At 46.2% G+C, this 14,836-nt stretch overlaps 1 protein-coding gene across 1 annotated transcript; it reads left to right on the forward strand.

The window, feature by feature from the left end:
- The first annotated feature begins 728 nt into the window (after positions 1-728).
- On the forward strand, positions 729-14,622 carry LOC144491727 (PI-actitoxin-Afv2a). Its single transcript, XM_078209958.1, has 5 exons — positions 729-820; positions 4,230-4,355; positions 9,778-9,843; positions 11,741-11,911; positions 14,535-14,622. The coding sequence occupies exons 2-5, from the start codon at positions 4,349-4,351 to the stop codon at positions 14,558-14,560; spliced, it is 270 nt and encodes an 89-aa protein (XP_078066084.1). The 5' UTR covers positions 729-820; positions 4,230-4,348; the 3' UTR covers positions 14,561-14,622.
- Positions 14,623-14,836: the final 214 nt, after the last annotated feature.

Genomic DNA, 14,836 nt, shown 5'->3' on the forward strand with positions numbered 1-14,836 from the left:
GATTTGATTTATAATTGTCACATGTATTGGAATACAGTGAAAAGTGTGTGTCTCACGCACTATACATACAAAGCATACCATTCATAGAATTCATAGGGAAGAAGGAAAAGAGAGAGTGAAGAACATAATATTACAGTCATGGCTAGGGTGAAGAGAAAGATCAGCTTAAAGATCAGGGAAGAAGCTGTTCTTGAGTCGGTTGGTACGTGATCTCAGACTTTTGTATCTTTTTCCCAATGGAAGAAGGTGGAAGAATGTATGTCTGGGATGTGTGGGGTCCTTGATTATGCTGGTTGCTTTTCCGAGGCAGCGGGAAGTGTAGACAGAGTCAATGGATGGGAGGCTGGTTTGCGTGATGGACTGGGCTTCGTTCACACCTTTTCGTAGTTCTTTGCAGTCTTGGATCAGAGCAGGAGCCATACCAAGCTGGTATTGATAGGCCCAGAGAGATAATATCATAAGTAGCTCAATACATACACAGATAGATAGACATGTTGAGTGATTTCTCCACTATCTTAATATTTTATTTCTTTGAAACCCAAGGCATTTAATTACATTCCTGAGGCCCAAACCTCCAGCACAAACTGCCTCCACTTTATGTAACTCTGTCTCATCCGGAGCCACTGGCATGTACATTTCAGTCTTATCTTCCATCAAATACTGGTCCCACCTTTGGCCACTGTGTGTTAATTATTGTTGTGTTGTCCGTGCTGTCCTTGTCCCTTGCTGCCTCTAGGTTTTTCGTCACACTCACCATCTTATGCCCGTCAAATCCCTGTTTTAAAGATCTCGCATGAGGAGGACTATGATGGTGCTAATGGTGAGTCTGTTCACTTGTCTTCTGCGTCTTGTCTCTGAAGGAATTTCTCTTCAGTTGGTTTTTTTCATTGAGAATTTTTTTCAAATCTTAAATGATTGCAAAGAATTACACTGGGCGCGATCTTACCGTCCATTCACACTGCGCTCCCGCGGGTTGGAGAATTTGGCGGCCAGACCAGTCTCCATTCATTGCAGCAGGATGGGAAAATCCCATTGGAGTGAACGGTGATGAGATTTTGGCCATTGACTTTACAACACAGAAACAGGCCATTCGGCCCAGCTGATCTGTGCCAGTGTTTATGCTACCCACCAGCCTCTTCTCGCCTTGCTTCACCTAACCCAGTCAATATTGTTAATGGTATGTTAATTATATTGTTACACAGGTGAATGGGATTGTTTAATTAAGTACTTAGAGTACATATAGAGACTGCAGGAACGCAGGGTTTGGTATCTCGGAAGAAAGCATATGTAACAATAAATTCTGTGAATAAACCTATGTTTATGACATGATTGAGGTGTATAAGATTATGAGGGGTATGGACAGGGTGAGTAGGGAGCAGCTGTTCCCCTAGGTTGAGGGGTTACAATCACAAGGGGCCATAGTTTTAGGATGGGGGGCAGGAAATCCAAAGGGGATTTGAAAAACAACATTTTTGCACTCAGCGGGTGGTGGGAATCTGGAATTGGCTGCCTGGGAAGGTAGTGGAAGCCGGACACCTTACAACCTTTAAAAAATACTTGAATGAGCACTTGAAACATCATGACATTCAAGGACAAGTGCAGGAAAATGGAATTAGTGCGACTTTAGTGGTGGTTATTGTCGATGGACTGAAGGGCCTTTTCTGCACTGTACGACTCCATGACTGTATTATCAAGAAAATGATTAATGTCAAGTTTCACACTTCACCACCTGACCTGGGATTGCAAGATCAAATATATTCTCCTATTCATCTCTACCTTTGCGTAACTTTCCCTCTATGCTATTAAAGAATACAAAATTCAGATGCATGAATATATCTTCCCTCCCGTCAATAAGAATCCAGCTCTTGCACTGGAGAGCCACAGGCCAGTATTTGGAAACATGGTCAATTTTGTTTCCCTGTGAGATAAGTCTGATTGATCCTTCTCCGCTTTTGAGAGCCTGCCAACCCACTGCGATGCCAGTCAAAATCCCAAAGAGTGGCTGTTTCCCTCAAGACTGTGTTCGGGACCCAGAAATAGTCCCGGCTCATATTCCCTGCCCTCAGAGCGAAAGTTCAGTCCAGAGTCTTGGCTTAGTCATTCCTAAGAATAGTGACAGGAGTTGATTCTGGCTGGGCGGTAGGGTGGCACAGCGGTTAGCACTGCTGCCTCATAGCGCCAGGGACCCAGGTTCAATTCCAGCCTTGGGTCACTGTCAGTGTGAAGTTTGCATGTCCTGCCTGTGTCTGTATGGGTTTCCTCCGGGTGCTCCGGTTTTCTCCCACAGTCCAAAGATGTGCGGGTTAGGTGGATTGGCCACGCTAAATTGCCCCTTTGTGTCCAAATATGTGCAGGTTAGGTAGATTGGCCATGCTAAATTGCCCCTTTGTGTCCAAATATGTGCAGGTTAGGTAGATTGGCCATGCTAAATTGCACCTTAGTGTCCAAAGATGTGTAGATTAGGTGGATTAGCCATGGTGAATGTGTGGGGTTACGGGGATAGTGCAGGGGAGAGGGCCTAGTTGGGATGCTCTGTTAGAGGGTTGGTGTGGACCCGATGGTCCGAATAGCCTCTTCTGCACTGTAGGGATTGTCGGGATTCTATGAATTAATGACAGCCAATGTGCCAGATTTGTCTCAACATTCCCAGCGTGGTTGATGTAAATTTGGGTAGAAAGTTCAAACTGCATTTGCACATCTGACACAACGGTTTAGCCTCTGCCCGGGTTGTTACATGGCAGAGGGGGATTTAGCAAGAGCAAGTAAAGTGGTCTTGTGAAAATAACACTCTTTGGAATTTCTATCCCATTGTGCCATGGAACTAAAACACAAATGTGTGAGTGTGTGTGACACAGTCACCCGTCACTAGACACCAACTTCCATTGTGGGAAATGTGGAATCATTGCTTTGAATTTTCCATTGGTAGAGAGCTCGGTAAACTTGAACCCAGAGATTTTTATTACCTGACCAGAGAGAGAGAGAGTGACTTAAGAATCGGCAGTATAACTCAGGTCCATGTTGGCCGGAGGAGGTGCTAGTCTCAAACTCCTGCCCACTGTATAGCAATCCCCCCAAATCTCATCTTGAAAAAAATCATTTAGTGTTAACTGGAACGTGTTTCGTGCTTCATAAATGTTGGCCTAGAATGTGCTTGGAGCTTTTCTTGTTCTGTCTTCGTAACCTCCAGAGTCAGGCCGGACATTTTATTTAAGCTCACTGATGGGAAAATGACAGCGAGAAACAGGAGCAGTTCTGTGTGCGCATTGGTCACAATCTTTTCTTCGACCTGATACTTTTCTCATCTTCATAGATAAATTTAAAATCATCTATTCCCTTTCCTTTTAAGTTCATATTCGCCATTATTCAAGCTGCAATAACTTGCATTTATATTACATGTTTACATAGCAAACCTTCCCAACCCACTTCATAGACCCTGTGCCCAAGAAGGAAATATTCGAATGTGTAAGCCACCAATGTCCCCACCTTTTTTTTATTCATTTGTATGTGCATTGGTCATGCTAAATTCTCCCTCAGTGTGCCCGAACAGGCACCGGAGTGTGGCGACTAGGGGATTTTCACAGTGACTTCTTGTGTAAGCCTACTTGTGACACAAATAAAAAGAAATGGGCATCACTGGCTGGCCAGCATCTATTGCCCATCCTTAGTTGCCTGAAGGCAGTTGAGAGTCAACCACATTGCTGTGGCTCTGGAGTCACATGTAGGCCAGTTGGGTAAGGACGGCAGATTTCCTTCCCTAAAGGACATTAGTGAACCAGATGGGTTTTTCCGACAATCGACAATGGGTTCATGGACATCAGTAGATTCTTAATTCCAGATATTTTTTTATTGAATTCAAATTCTACTACCTGCCATGGGGGATTCAAACCCAGTGCCCAGAGCATTAGCTTAGTTCCTAGATTAACAGTCTAGTGATAATACCACAAGGCCATCATCCCCCCACCTACCCATCTCGTGCCTGATCAAATGCCCCACTGTTCCCAAACCTGCCACAGAGGAGGGCATTAAATTGTGCCCTCTCTGTAGCCAGTATCAATACGAATGATTTGATCTGCAATTGTTTAAATGTGAATTAGTCTTCCCTTCAATTCTTCATGATGTTGGCCTGTCATTTCATGGCTGCCACTTTTGTGTCTGACCTGTTGCCTGTATCAATGTCATAAGTTTCAAGCAAACCTTTTTCCTTGTTGTTGCTTTTCACGATTCTGAAGGGAAGGAACTGAGAGTAGTGGTAAACGGCAATGACCCAGACTACGAGCATTTCTATACGGTGGAAAGCTACAATGAGCCGACGGAAGATTACGGACTGGAACAGTTCCAAAGCTCGGAGATGATGCGTAAGTGTTCCTCACCATCCCACTACTTAAATTTTGGTTTCCCGATCAGTGTTTGGAGAAACTATGGTCACGGTAGTCTACAAGATTGAATAGATTGGGCCGATATTTCCAAGAGTTTAGAAAAACAAGAGTTAGTCTCATTTAAACATGTTTAAAATTCCCCGAGGGTTTGGTACAGTGGATGCTGGGGGACCGTCTCTCTGGCTAGAGGGTCTATAACTGGAGGTGATATAAAAACATAGAAACATAGAAGATAGGAGCAGGAGGAGGCCATTCAGCCCTTCGAGTCTGCTCCGCCATTCATCACGATCATGGCTGATCATCCAACTCAATAGCCTAATCCTGCTTTCTCCCCATAACCTTTGATCCCATTCGCCCCAAGTGCTATATCCAGCCGCCTCTTAAATAGATTCAATGTTTTGGCATCAACTACTTCCTGTGGTAATGAATTCCACAGGCTCACCGCTCTTTGGGTGAAGAAATGTCTCCTCATCTCCGTCCTAAATGGTCTACCCTGAATCCTCAGACTGTGACCCCTGGTTCTGGACACCCCCACCATCGGGAACATCCTCCCCGCATCTACCCTGTCTAGTCCTGTTAGAATTTTATAAGTCTCTATGAGATTCCCCCCCCTCATTCATCTGAACTCCAGCGAATACAATCCTAACCTCGTCAACCTCTCCTCGTACATATAATTCCAGGATAAGGGGACGGACATGAGGAGAACTTTCTTCCATCAGAGGATTGTGAATCTTCAGAATTTCAGTCGATGTTCAGTTGGTGAATCTACTCAAGACCAAGATCGATAGATTGTTGGTCACTGAGGGACTGGGCTCAGGCAGAAAGGTGCAGTCAATTGGGAAGATCTCAGTGAATAGTCGAGCAGATTTAGGGGGGGCTGTATACCTACTCATAATTTGATATTCTTACATTGAATAAATGACGAATACAACCGGTATTTCTGATTCACGCTTCTTTATGCATCGACTGAATTTCTTCACCAGTCTTTGTTAGATGGGTGGCACAGTGGTTTGTTTTTTAAAAATAAATAAATTGTAGATCCTCGAAATGTTGGTTAAAAATCCCACTGCGCGAAACTGGAATTGGCTTCATCAGTAAGAGGTCTCACAACACCAGTTTAAAGTCCAACAGGTTTATTTGGTAGCAAAAGCCACGAGCTTTCGGAGCACTGCCCCTTCATCAGGTGAATGGGAGTTCTGTTCACAAACAGGGCATATAAAGACACAAACTCAATTTACAAAATAATGGTTGGAATGTGAGTCTTTACAGGTAATCAACTCTTAAAGGTACAGGCAATGTGAGTGGAGAGAGCGTTAAGCACAGGTTAAAGAGACGCGTATTGTCTCCAGCCAGGACAGTTGGCTTCGTCAGCACAGAGCAGTGAGTGGGTCCAGGGTGGCACAGTGGTTAGCACTGCTGCCTCACTGCGGCAGGGACCCGGATTCGATTCCCGGCTTGTGTCACTGTCTGTACGGAGTCTGTACATTCTCCCTGTGTCTGCGTGGGTTTCCTCCGGGTGCTCCAGTTTCCTCCCACAGTGTGAAAGATGTGCTGGTTAGGTGCATTGGCCATGTTAAATTTTCCCTCCGTGTACCCGAACAGGCGCCGGAGTGTGGCAATTAGGGGATTTTCACAGTAACTTCATTGCAGTGTTAATCATAGAATCCCCACAGTTCAGGTCTGCACCGACAACAATCCCACCCAGGCCCTATCCCTGTAACCCAATGTAAGTACCATTCTAATCCTCTGACACTATTGGACAATTTAGCATGGCCAATCAACCTAACCTGCACATCTTTGGACTGTGAGAGGAAACCGGATCACCCGGAGGAAACCCATGCAGACATGGGGAGAACGTGCTAACTCCACACAGACAGTCACCCAAGCTGGGAATCGAACCTGGGTCCCTGGCGCCTAAACCTACTTGTGACACTAATAAATAAATGTTCTTCAATGGGATTTTTAGCAGAGACATGAATGATTCCTGTGTTGTATTGTGTGTTCTGATGAAGGGTCAACTAGACTTGAAACGTTAGTTCTATTCTCTCTCCACAGACGCTGTCAGACCTTGTCCAGAAATAACTATTTTTGTTTCAGATTCCAGCATCCACAGCATTTTGCTTTTATTCTGTGTTATATTGTCAGTTTCTGTTTAATATGTCGGTATTATTTCTTTTGTTTTTGGTTTGTGATTTTCGGAGTTGATGACAAATATCAGAATCTGAGTCAGGCCAGACCTCACTTTGATGGTAAACCTCCCCAGGTGGAGTGAAGCAATTCCAGAATAGAACACAGATATCCAGGGAAGTGAGGAGGTGGCCTTGAATGGTGAAGCCTTTCTCGGAAGACATTTCACATAGCTCTGTATTTCCGGACAGTAACATCTGGAATTCTCTGCCCCAAACGGCCGAGAACAGCTCAAAATAGGGACGCAGTTCAAAAATTTCAGACCATAATTCAGTTGAGTGGTTAGGGTGTGGAGTGCACAGCCTGAGTGAGTGATGGAGGCAGATTCAATCATGGCCCTTGATAAGCAACTGAAGATTTGCAAAGGCTGCTGGGAGATGGTGGGAGAGTGGGATTAGCTGGGTTCCTCTTGCAAAGAACCAGCAAAGACATGACGGGACGAATGGCCTCTTTCTGTGCTGTAACCATTCTATGATCACTGCACCCATTCTCTCAGACAGCGGCTGCGAGCATTGATTCTCCAGCATTGCCCTTTGATTCTTAACATATCCCATTACCAATCCTTGTGACATTAACCCTTTTATCATTAAATCACTCCTGCCTTCCCTCCATTCCCAGCCTTTCCCGTGAGCTCTCCCTCACCCTTTCCCTCTTCCCTGCCTCTGTGTTTGCTTAAATGCTGTAAAGTCGCTAACATCTTCCCGTTCTGAGGCATGATAATCGACCTGAAACGTTAACCCAGTTTCTCTCTCCACTGATGATGCCTGACCAGCTGAGCCTTCCCAGAATTCTCTGTTTTTATTTCAGATTTCCAGCATCCGCAGTATTTTGCTCTTGTATCTAAGATTGATAGATTTCTTTCTTTGAATTGTTCAAGGGATATTAGCATCGCTGACATGGTCAACATTTATTGCCCATCCTTAATTAATGGGGCAGGACGGTGGCACAGTGGTTAGCACAGCTGCCTCACAGCGCCGGGGACCAGGGTTCAATTCCCGGCTTGGGTCACTGGCTGTGCGGAGTTCGCACATTCTCCCTGTATCTGCGTGGGTTTCCTCCGGGTGCTCCAGTTTCCTCCCACACTCCAAAGATGTGCGGGTTAGGTGGATTGGCCATGCTAAATTGCTCCTAAGTGTCAGGGGGAATAGCGGGGTAAATAAGTGGGGTTATGGGGATAGGGCATGAGTGGGATTATGGTTGGTGCAGACTTGATGGGCCAAATGGTCTCCTTCTGCACTGTAGGGATTCTATGATTCTATGATTAATTGCTCTTGAGAAGTTAGTGGTTGGCAAGGGAATCAAGGGATATGTAGCGAAGGTGGGTAAAGTAGAGGCCATTCAGCCAATCAAGTCTGCATCGACCACAATCCCACCAGCCTCGATCCCCATAACCCTACCTATTAACCCTACTAACCCCCTGACACTAAGGAGCAATTTAGCATGACCAATCAACCCAACCCTTTGGAGTGTGGGAGGAAACCGGAGCATCCGGAGGAAACCCACACAGACACGGGGAGAACCTGCAGACTCCACACAGACAGTGACCCAAGCCAGGAATTGAACCCAGGTCCCTGGCGCTGTGAGGCAGCAGTGCTAACCATTGTGCCACCCCTTTGAAATTTGGTATACTTGCATCTGTCCTGATGAGTGCGAGATAAAAAGCTTTGACAGCATGTCTCCTTTTTCTGCAATGCAATTTTTTTTAATGCTCCCATAATTTTCTCTAGAGTTTTGGCCTGGAGCAGTTGTCTGGAGATTAATTGTCAGTCCCTGGAGCCTTCAAGCCAATTCCATATCAAAAGTGTATCAAAACACACAGGAACAGGAGTAGGCCATTTAGCCCCTCAAGCTTATTCTGCCATTGAATTAAATCATGGCACCTGGAGTACTCTGCATGATTTTAATCTCTGTTATTGAAGGGATATGGAGGCATTTAAAAAGGTGGATAAAAAAACCATTGACAAGGTGACACTGAAACCGAGAGGGTGTACTTAACAGGAAAGACTGAAAGGGATGGGGGCTTTTTCTCTATAGAGGAGAAGGCAGAGGGGTAACCTGAAAGAAGTCTTTAAGGGAACCAGTGGTATTGTCACTGAACTAGTAAACCAGAGACCCAGGGTGGACCCGGGTTCGAATGGTGAAATTTGAACTCAGTTAAAAGAAATCTGGAATTAAAAGTCTAATGATAACCATGGTAAAGTCGCCATAGTCCCAGGTGACCATATGCTGCTCTCCCCTTTGAGTGGGGAGAGCTGACTGGTGGTGATTTAACCTGAAAGTAACCACACCTCAGGCCAGGTTGAGAAGGTGGGGCCTTCATGAATAACCTCGGCAGGTACGGGAATTGAACCCCCGCCGCTCTGCGTCACTGTCCAACCAACTGAGCCAAACTGACCCCTTGAGTACTGGCTGAAGTTACTCATTAAGATCCCCACCTTCTCAACCTTGCCCCTCGCCTGAGGTGTGGTGATCCTCAGGTTAAATCACCACCAGTCAGACCCTCTGGTCATCTGGCACGACGGCTATTCTACCTGACCATCAAACCATTGTTGAAAAAAACCCATCTGGTTCACTAAGGTCCTTTAGGGAAGGAAATCTGCCATTCTTACCCAGTCAGGTCTACATGTGACTCCAGGGCCACAGCCATAGGTTGACTCTTAAATGTCCTCAGGGATGGGCACTAAATGCTGGCCCAGCCCACATCCCATGAGTAAAGAAAAAAAAATGAAAGGAATCAACAGGATAGAACTGCAGAAGATATTTCCAATTATCCAAAACCGCAAGCAAGTCATAAATCTCAGATAGTCACTAATAAATCTAGCATGGAATTTGTGGGAAACCTCTTCACTGAAATATAGCTAGGAAGGTGAAACTTGCTGCCACGGGGAGTGCAAGACATATTTACACAGCAGCCACGTGAGGGATCAGAAGGAAATGCAGAGGAAATTAGATTAAGCAGGATGGAAAACCCGTCTGCAGCATGAATGACAGCACGGACCCATTGGGCCGAGTGGCCTTTTTCTCTGCTGTAGCTTGGTTCTACCTCACACATTAACACCACTTAAGCTTTGACCAATTAAGACCCAGACAAAGTCTTTAAGAAATAATTATTTTAAATTTGATTTAACCCTTCGCTAAACGGGTTTGAGAGGCTGAGTGTGCACCTTCAGTTCAACTAAAGGGACCACTGACTTGATTTGCCTTCCACCGACAGGCGATAAAGTAGACACCACTGCCGTACCACAACAGGAAAGGTATAGAAGAGAAGCCTTCGAACAAGGTAGGGACCTTGTGATCCTGGTTTACTCTTCACATGTGAACCCAGGAGCTGAGAGCCTGCGGTCTCTGAGGTGGTGGTGGTGGCGGTTGTCGGTGGTGATGGTCGAATTGGTTGGCGGTTCGGTGGGGTTGGGGGCACCACAGCCAAGCTTGCTCCTCTCCACAGCTCCAGCTTCATCCTCTTCACACCCAAACAATCGTGTTTGCCAGCAGGGGTGAGCTGACAGTGGGTTAGAACAAACTCGTCCCATCCTTCCCCTGATCGCGAGACCCAACCTGATATCAGCTGACAGGCGCGGGCCCGAGGTTGAATCTGTGACCTTTCTTGACCTTGGGGCCAAGGACTAGGCCAAGTAGTGCACACTTACGGGCGAGACATGAGATGCTATCACAGCTGAGGCCAGAATAGAATGCCTGCTCCTTGACTTTGCGATCTGTCCATGGCTTCAGAAGATGTGCAACATCTTGTTCAGCTTTCCCTGTCCCTGGCAATCACATAACCTCTGCTTGATCTCTCAGGGAAGCAGGAGAACTCCTCCAAATCTCTGCTCTCTGGGACGCTGCTCATCCTTTTGCGTTTGCTTTTCCATCTATTTTGGCTTCTTTCAATCTGAAGTCCACTCCGTCCGAGTAATTCAACCGAGACAACAGTGAGCTGGAGTTTAGCTGCCGTTGGGGTTAACCGGTCACGAGGGAGAGATGTTCTCACACTCTCTACCTCTCAGAATGAGTGCTTCTCCTTAACTCCATCCAGTCCTTTCCAGGACGCACTGCCTGGACAGGTGAGATGCAAGCTATCTCCAGGTACCTGAAGTAAAATTAGCCTTTTCATACAGGACGTAACACACAGGACACAATTGGCAGTGAAGAAAGAACCTTGCATTTCTGTAGCGCCTTTCGTGACCTCAAGATGTCCCAGATCACTTTAGATCCAGTGACGTACGGCCGGCAACTGTTATTGGCGAACACAGCAGCCAATCGGGACACAGGAAAGATCCCTCGCACACCAATCAGATGAAGATCAGATCACTTGTTTTTTTGCTTCACTTATTAATTATTTGACCAATTTGGCCCGGCCCAGAGTTTAGCCCTGTCACCACTGAGTCAGAAAGGCATTCCGCGGTCAGATCGAACACTCTGAGAGAACACTGCACTCTCAGATGTGCCCACTCTCCGGTTCTGTCTGACTACTGAAGTACTGTCAAAGATCCATTGCACGGCACAAATATTGGATGACTGAAGATCCATTGGAAGAAAAACAGAGAAGCTCTCCCAGTTTCCTGACCAAACTTACCAAAAATAAATGATTAGTCTCTCACTTCATTGGTGTCAGTGAGGAAAATGGCTGCTGTGTTTGCTGTTATGGCAACAGTGAGGCACAGAAAAATTAAGGAGAGAGAAATAGAAGGGGAGAAAGAGAGTTGGCAGAAGGAGAGCGAGAGAAAGATGAGAGAGATGGGGAGAAAGAAGGGAGAGGTGGAAGAGAGGGAATGTGGAGAGTGAGCACAGAGAGAGAAGGGAGAGAGTGGGGATGGAAAGAGGGAGGAGAGAGAATGAGGGGGGAAGGGGAGAGTGAGGGAGAGGGGGAGGGGGAGAGAGGGGGAGGGGGAGAGAGAGTGAGGGGGAGAGAGAGTGAGGGGGAGGGGGAGAGAGAGAGGGGGAGAGAGGGGGAGGGGGAGAGAGGGGGCGGGGGAGAGAGGGGGAGGCAGAGAGAGGGGGAGGGAGGAGGGGGAGAGAGAATGAGGGGAGGAGTGAGAGGGAATGAGGAGGGAGGAGTGAGAGGGAATGAGGCAGGAGGAGTGAGTGTCAGACAATTGGAAGCTGTTTCTCTATTAACAAAAGCTCCGATGTTATATTTCCTTTTCTTCTAACTATTCCATGTCCTTTGGATTGAGCAGGCCCCTGCTTATTGCCTCTGGATGAGGGAACATGCTCCAGGTACACACTGCGTTGGTACTACCACAGGAAGGCTGGCAAATGCCGACCCTTCATCTATAGTGGCTGCACTGGCAATGCAAACCGCTTCCAGACTCAGGAGGAATGTGAACAGAGATGCAAGAAGAACAAAGGTACGGAATAGAGGTCCTACACGGAAAACTCTGTGTCTTTTACCAACCACCTTAGCCTTCTCTCAGGAAATGCTTAATCCTTGACTAATCAATGAACTGTCACCTTATAACTAATCCTGGGTAACAGCCCCTTAGTTTAACTACAGTCAAAATATTAGACCACTTTCAGAGGGGATGAAATGGGGGAATATCTAATAGGGTGATCCTGTTTTATTTGTTATAACATTGAAGGAAGCTTGAGTGGGGCAATCCAAGTAGAAATTACCCTCTCTTCTATATGGACATAAGACATAGGAGCACCTATAGGCCATTCGATCCATCGAGCCTACCCTGCCATTCAGTAAGATGAAGGCTGATCTGTTTGCTTTTAATTCTACATTCCAATCTATCCCCGATTTCCTCTGATTCCCTCGCCTGGCAAGAATCTATTTACCTCCGATGTAATAATGATTCAATGACCCTGCTTCCACCTCCTTCTGAGGCCGAGAGTTCCAAGATCACACAACCCTCTAAGAGAAATATTCTCTCATTTCTGTTCTAAAAGGATGACTCCTAATTTTGAAACGGTGCCCTCTAGTTCTGGATTTGTCCATTGTTGACCAAGTACCGAACTTTATTTAGCCTCTCCCCTCAACCCCCTCCAGCCCCACTCCCTCCTCACCAATCCATTATATGTTAAAATCCAAAGTGAATGACACCTCCTCTATGCTACCTAGGGCAGGTTGTAGGGTATAAGTGCAGTACTGAGGGAGAGTAGCATTGTTCGAGATGCTCCCTTGGCATGTGTAAGATTACAATTCGTATGGGCAGCACGGTGGCACAGTGGTTAGCACTACTGCCTCACAGCGCCAAGGACCTGGGTTCGATTCCCGGCTTGTGTGGAGTTTGCACATTCTCCCCGTGTTTGCGTGGGTTTCCTCCGGGTGCTCCAGTTTCCTCCCACAGTTCAAAGATGTGTGGGTTAGGTGCATCGGCCATGCGAAATTGCTCCTTAGTATCCTGGGATGTGTAGGTTTGAGGGATTAGCAGGGTAAATACATTGGCTTACGGGGATAGGGCCTGGCTGGGATTGTTATCGGTGCAGACTCGATGGGCCGAATGGCTGCCTTCTGCACTGTAGGGTTTCTATGATTTATATAATACCTTTCACAATCTCAGGACGTACCAGGGTGCTTTACAACACAAGGAAGTACATTTGCCATTTGATCCCTTTTGTGGGATCTTACTGTGGGCATGATTGTCTTCTTTGCTTCAAGGTCAAGAGTCACTTCAATATAAATCGAGCCCTTTTAGATGTCTCTGAAGGGCATGGAAAGATTGAACGTACATTCAAGTTTGTCCCTTCACTTCTCTTTATTATATATAGGCCACTCTATACATAATGCAGTGCTTGTTAAACAAGGGGGAACGGAATTGGTCACATGTGAGGAGATGAACATGTAAATAACTAGCGTCAATTGATGACATTAAGGCTGAAGCTGCCAGTATTAATTTTTGACATGAGTTGCGTTTGATATGAAGCTTAGGTAACACGTTCCAGTGTATCTCCTTAACACATGCCAGCTACATCGGCAACCGTTCACCTTGTCCGCCTGCGTTGGACTGCCTGGCAGTCACTGAAGCCATGGCTTTGGGGGTAAATTGGACAATGATATCTTTCCCTCCCATCGCTGCCTTCATTCCTGACCTCAAGCCAATTATTCATTGAGCTGCCAGAGCGGTTGCATCAATGTTCCTGTTGCAACTCATGGAATGCTTGAATATTCTGAGATCTGTGCAGAGGAAAGTTTATTTCAACCTTTTCTAGGCATCATCATAAGTTAGTAATCTTCACTCAAGACTTAAGTTTAGAAGCATCTGATTTTTCTTTTGCCCACTCCCTCCCCACGTTCCCCTGACTCTTGTTGGGGAATGGTTCCTCTTTCAGACCCTTTGGTACCTTGCAAAGGTGGAGAGACCCCCCCATTATCTTCAAAGCAAATGGACCAATGAGTTGTTGAGATAGCGCTGCTGCCTCACAGCACCGGGTTCAATTCCCGGCTTGGGTCACTGTCTGTGCGGAGTCTGCACGTTCTCCCCATGTCTGCATGGGTTTCCTCCGGGCGCTCCGATTTCCTCCCACAGTCCGAAAGACGTGCTGGTTAGGGTGCATTGTGTGGAGATGCCGGCGTTGGACTGGGGTAAACACAGTAAGAAGTTTAACAACACCAGGTTAAAGTCCAACAGGTTTATTTGGTAGCAAAAGCCACACAAGCTTTCGAGGCTCTAAGCCCCTTCTTCAGGTGAGTGGGCTGAAGAAGGGGCTTAGAGCCTCGAAAGCTTGTGTGGCTTTTGCTACCAAATAAACCTGTTGGACTTTAACCTGGTGTTGTTAAACTTCTTACTAGGGTGCATTGACCATACTAAATTTTCCTTCAGTGTACCCGAACAGGCGCCGGAGTGTGACGACTAGTGGATTTTCACAGTAACTTGATTGCAGTGTTAACATAAGCCTACTTGTGGCATTAACCACTGTGCTGCCACCGTGCTGCCCATTCTGGGCATCAAGGTTATTATTTCCTAATGGTTTAAGAAAAGGCAAAGAAGCAAAGTGAAATCTTTATTACTTTTTTTGTCTTGACAGAACCAAGCAAGGAAGGAAGAAGCTGAATAAAACAGCAAGGAAAGTCAACAAGATGTAAATTTTAATCTTGAGGACTGGGCAAGGAGCAAGGGAGGTGGGCGGGCGGGGTCGGGCGTATGAGGGCGCATTCCTTTTTGTAATTATTGAGCTTGGCGTGATAACATGCAATGGTTTTTTTAAAACAAAATGGTGCTATATATTTTGAGAGTCTCATTAAGATGAAAGCTTTATGAATGGTTATTGAGCAATCAGAAAGCGGTTTGGATGGTAGCACCTCAGCGTCCAAATCCAGCTCTGCATCA

Source organism: Mustelus asterias, chromosome 3 (genome assembly GCF_964213995.1).
Source record: "Mustelus asterias chromosome 3, sMusAst1.hap1.1, whole genome shotgun sequence".
Lineage (NCBI taxonomy): Eukaryota > Metazoa > Chordata > Chondrichthyes > Carcharhiniformes > Triakidae > Mustelus > Mustelus asterias.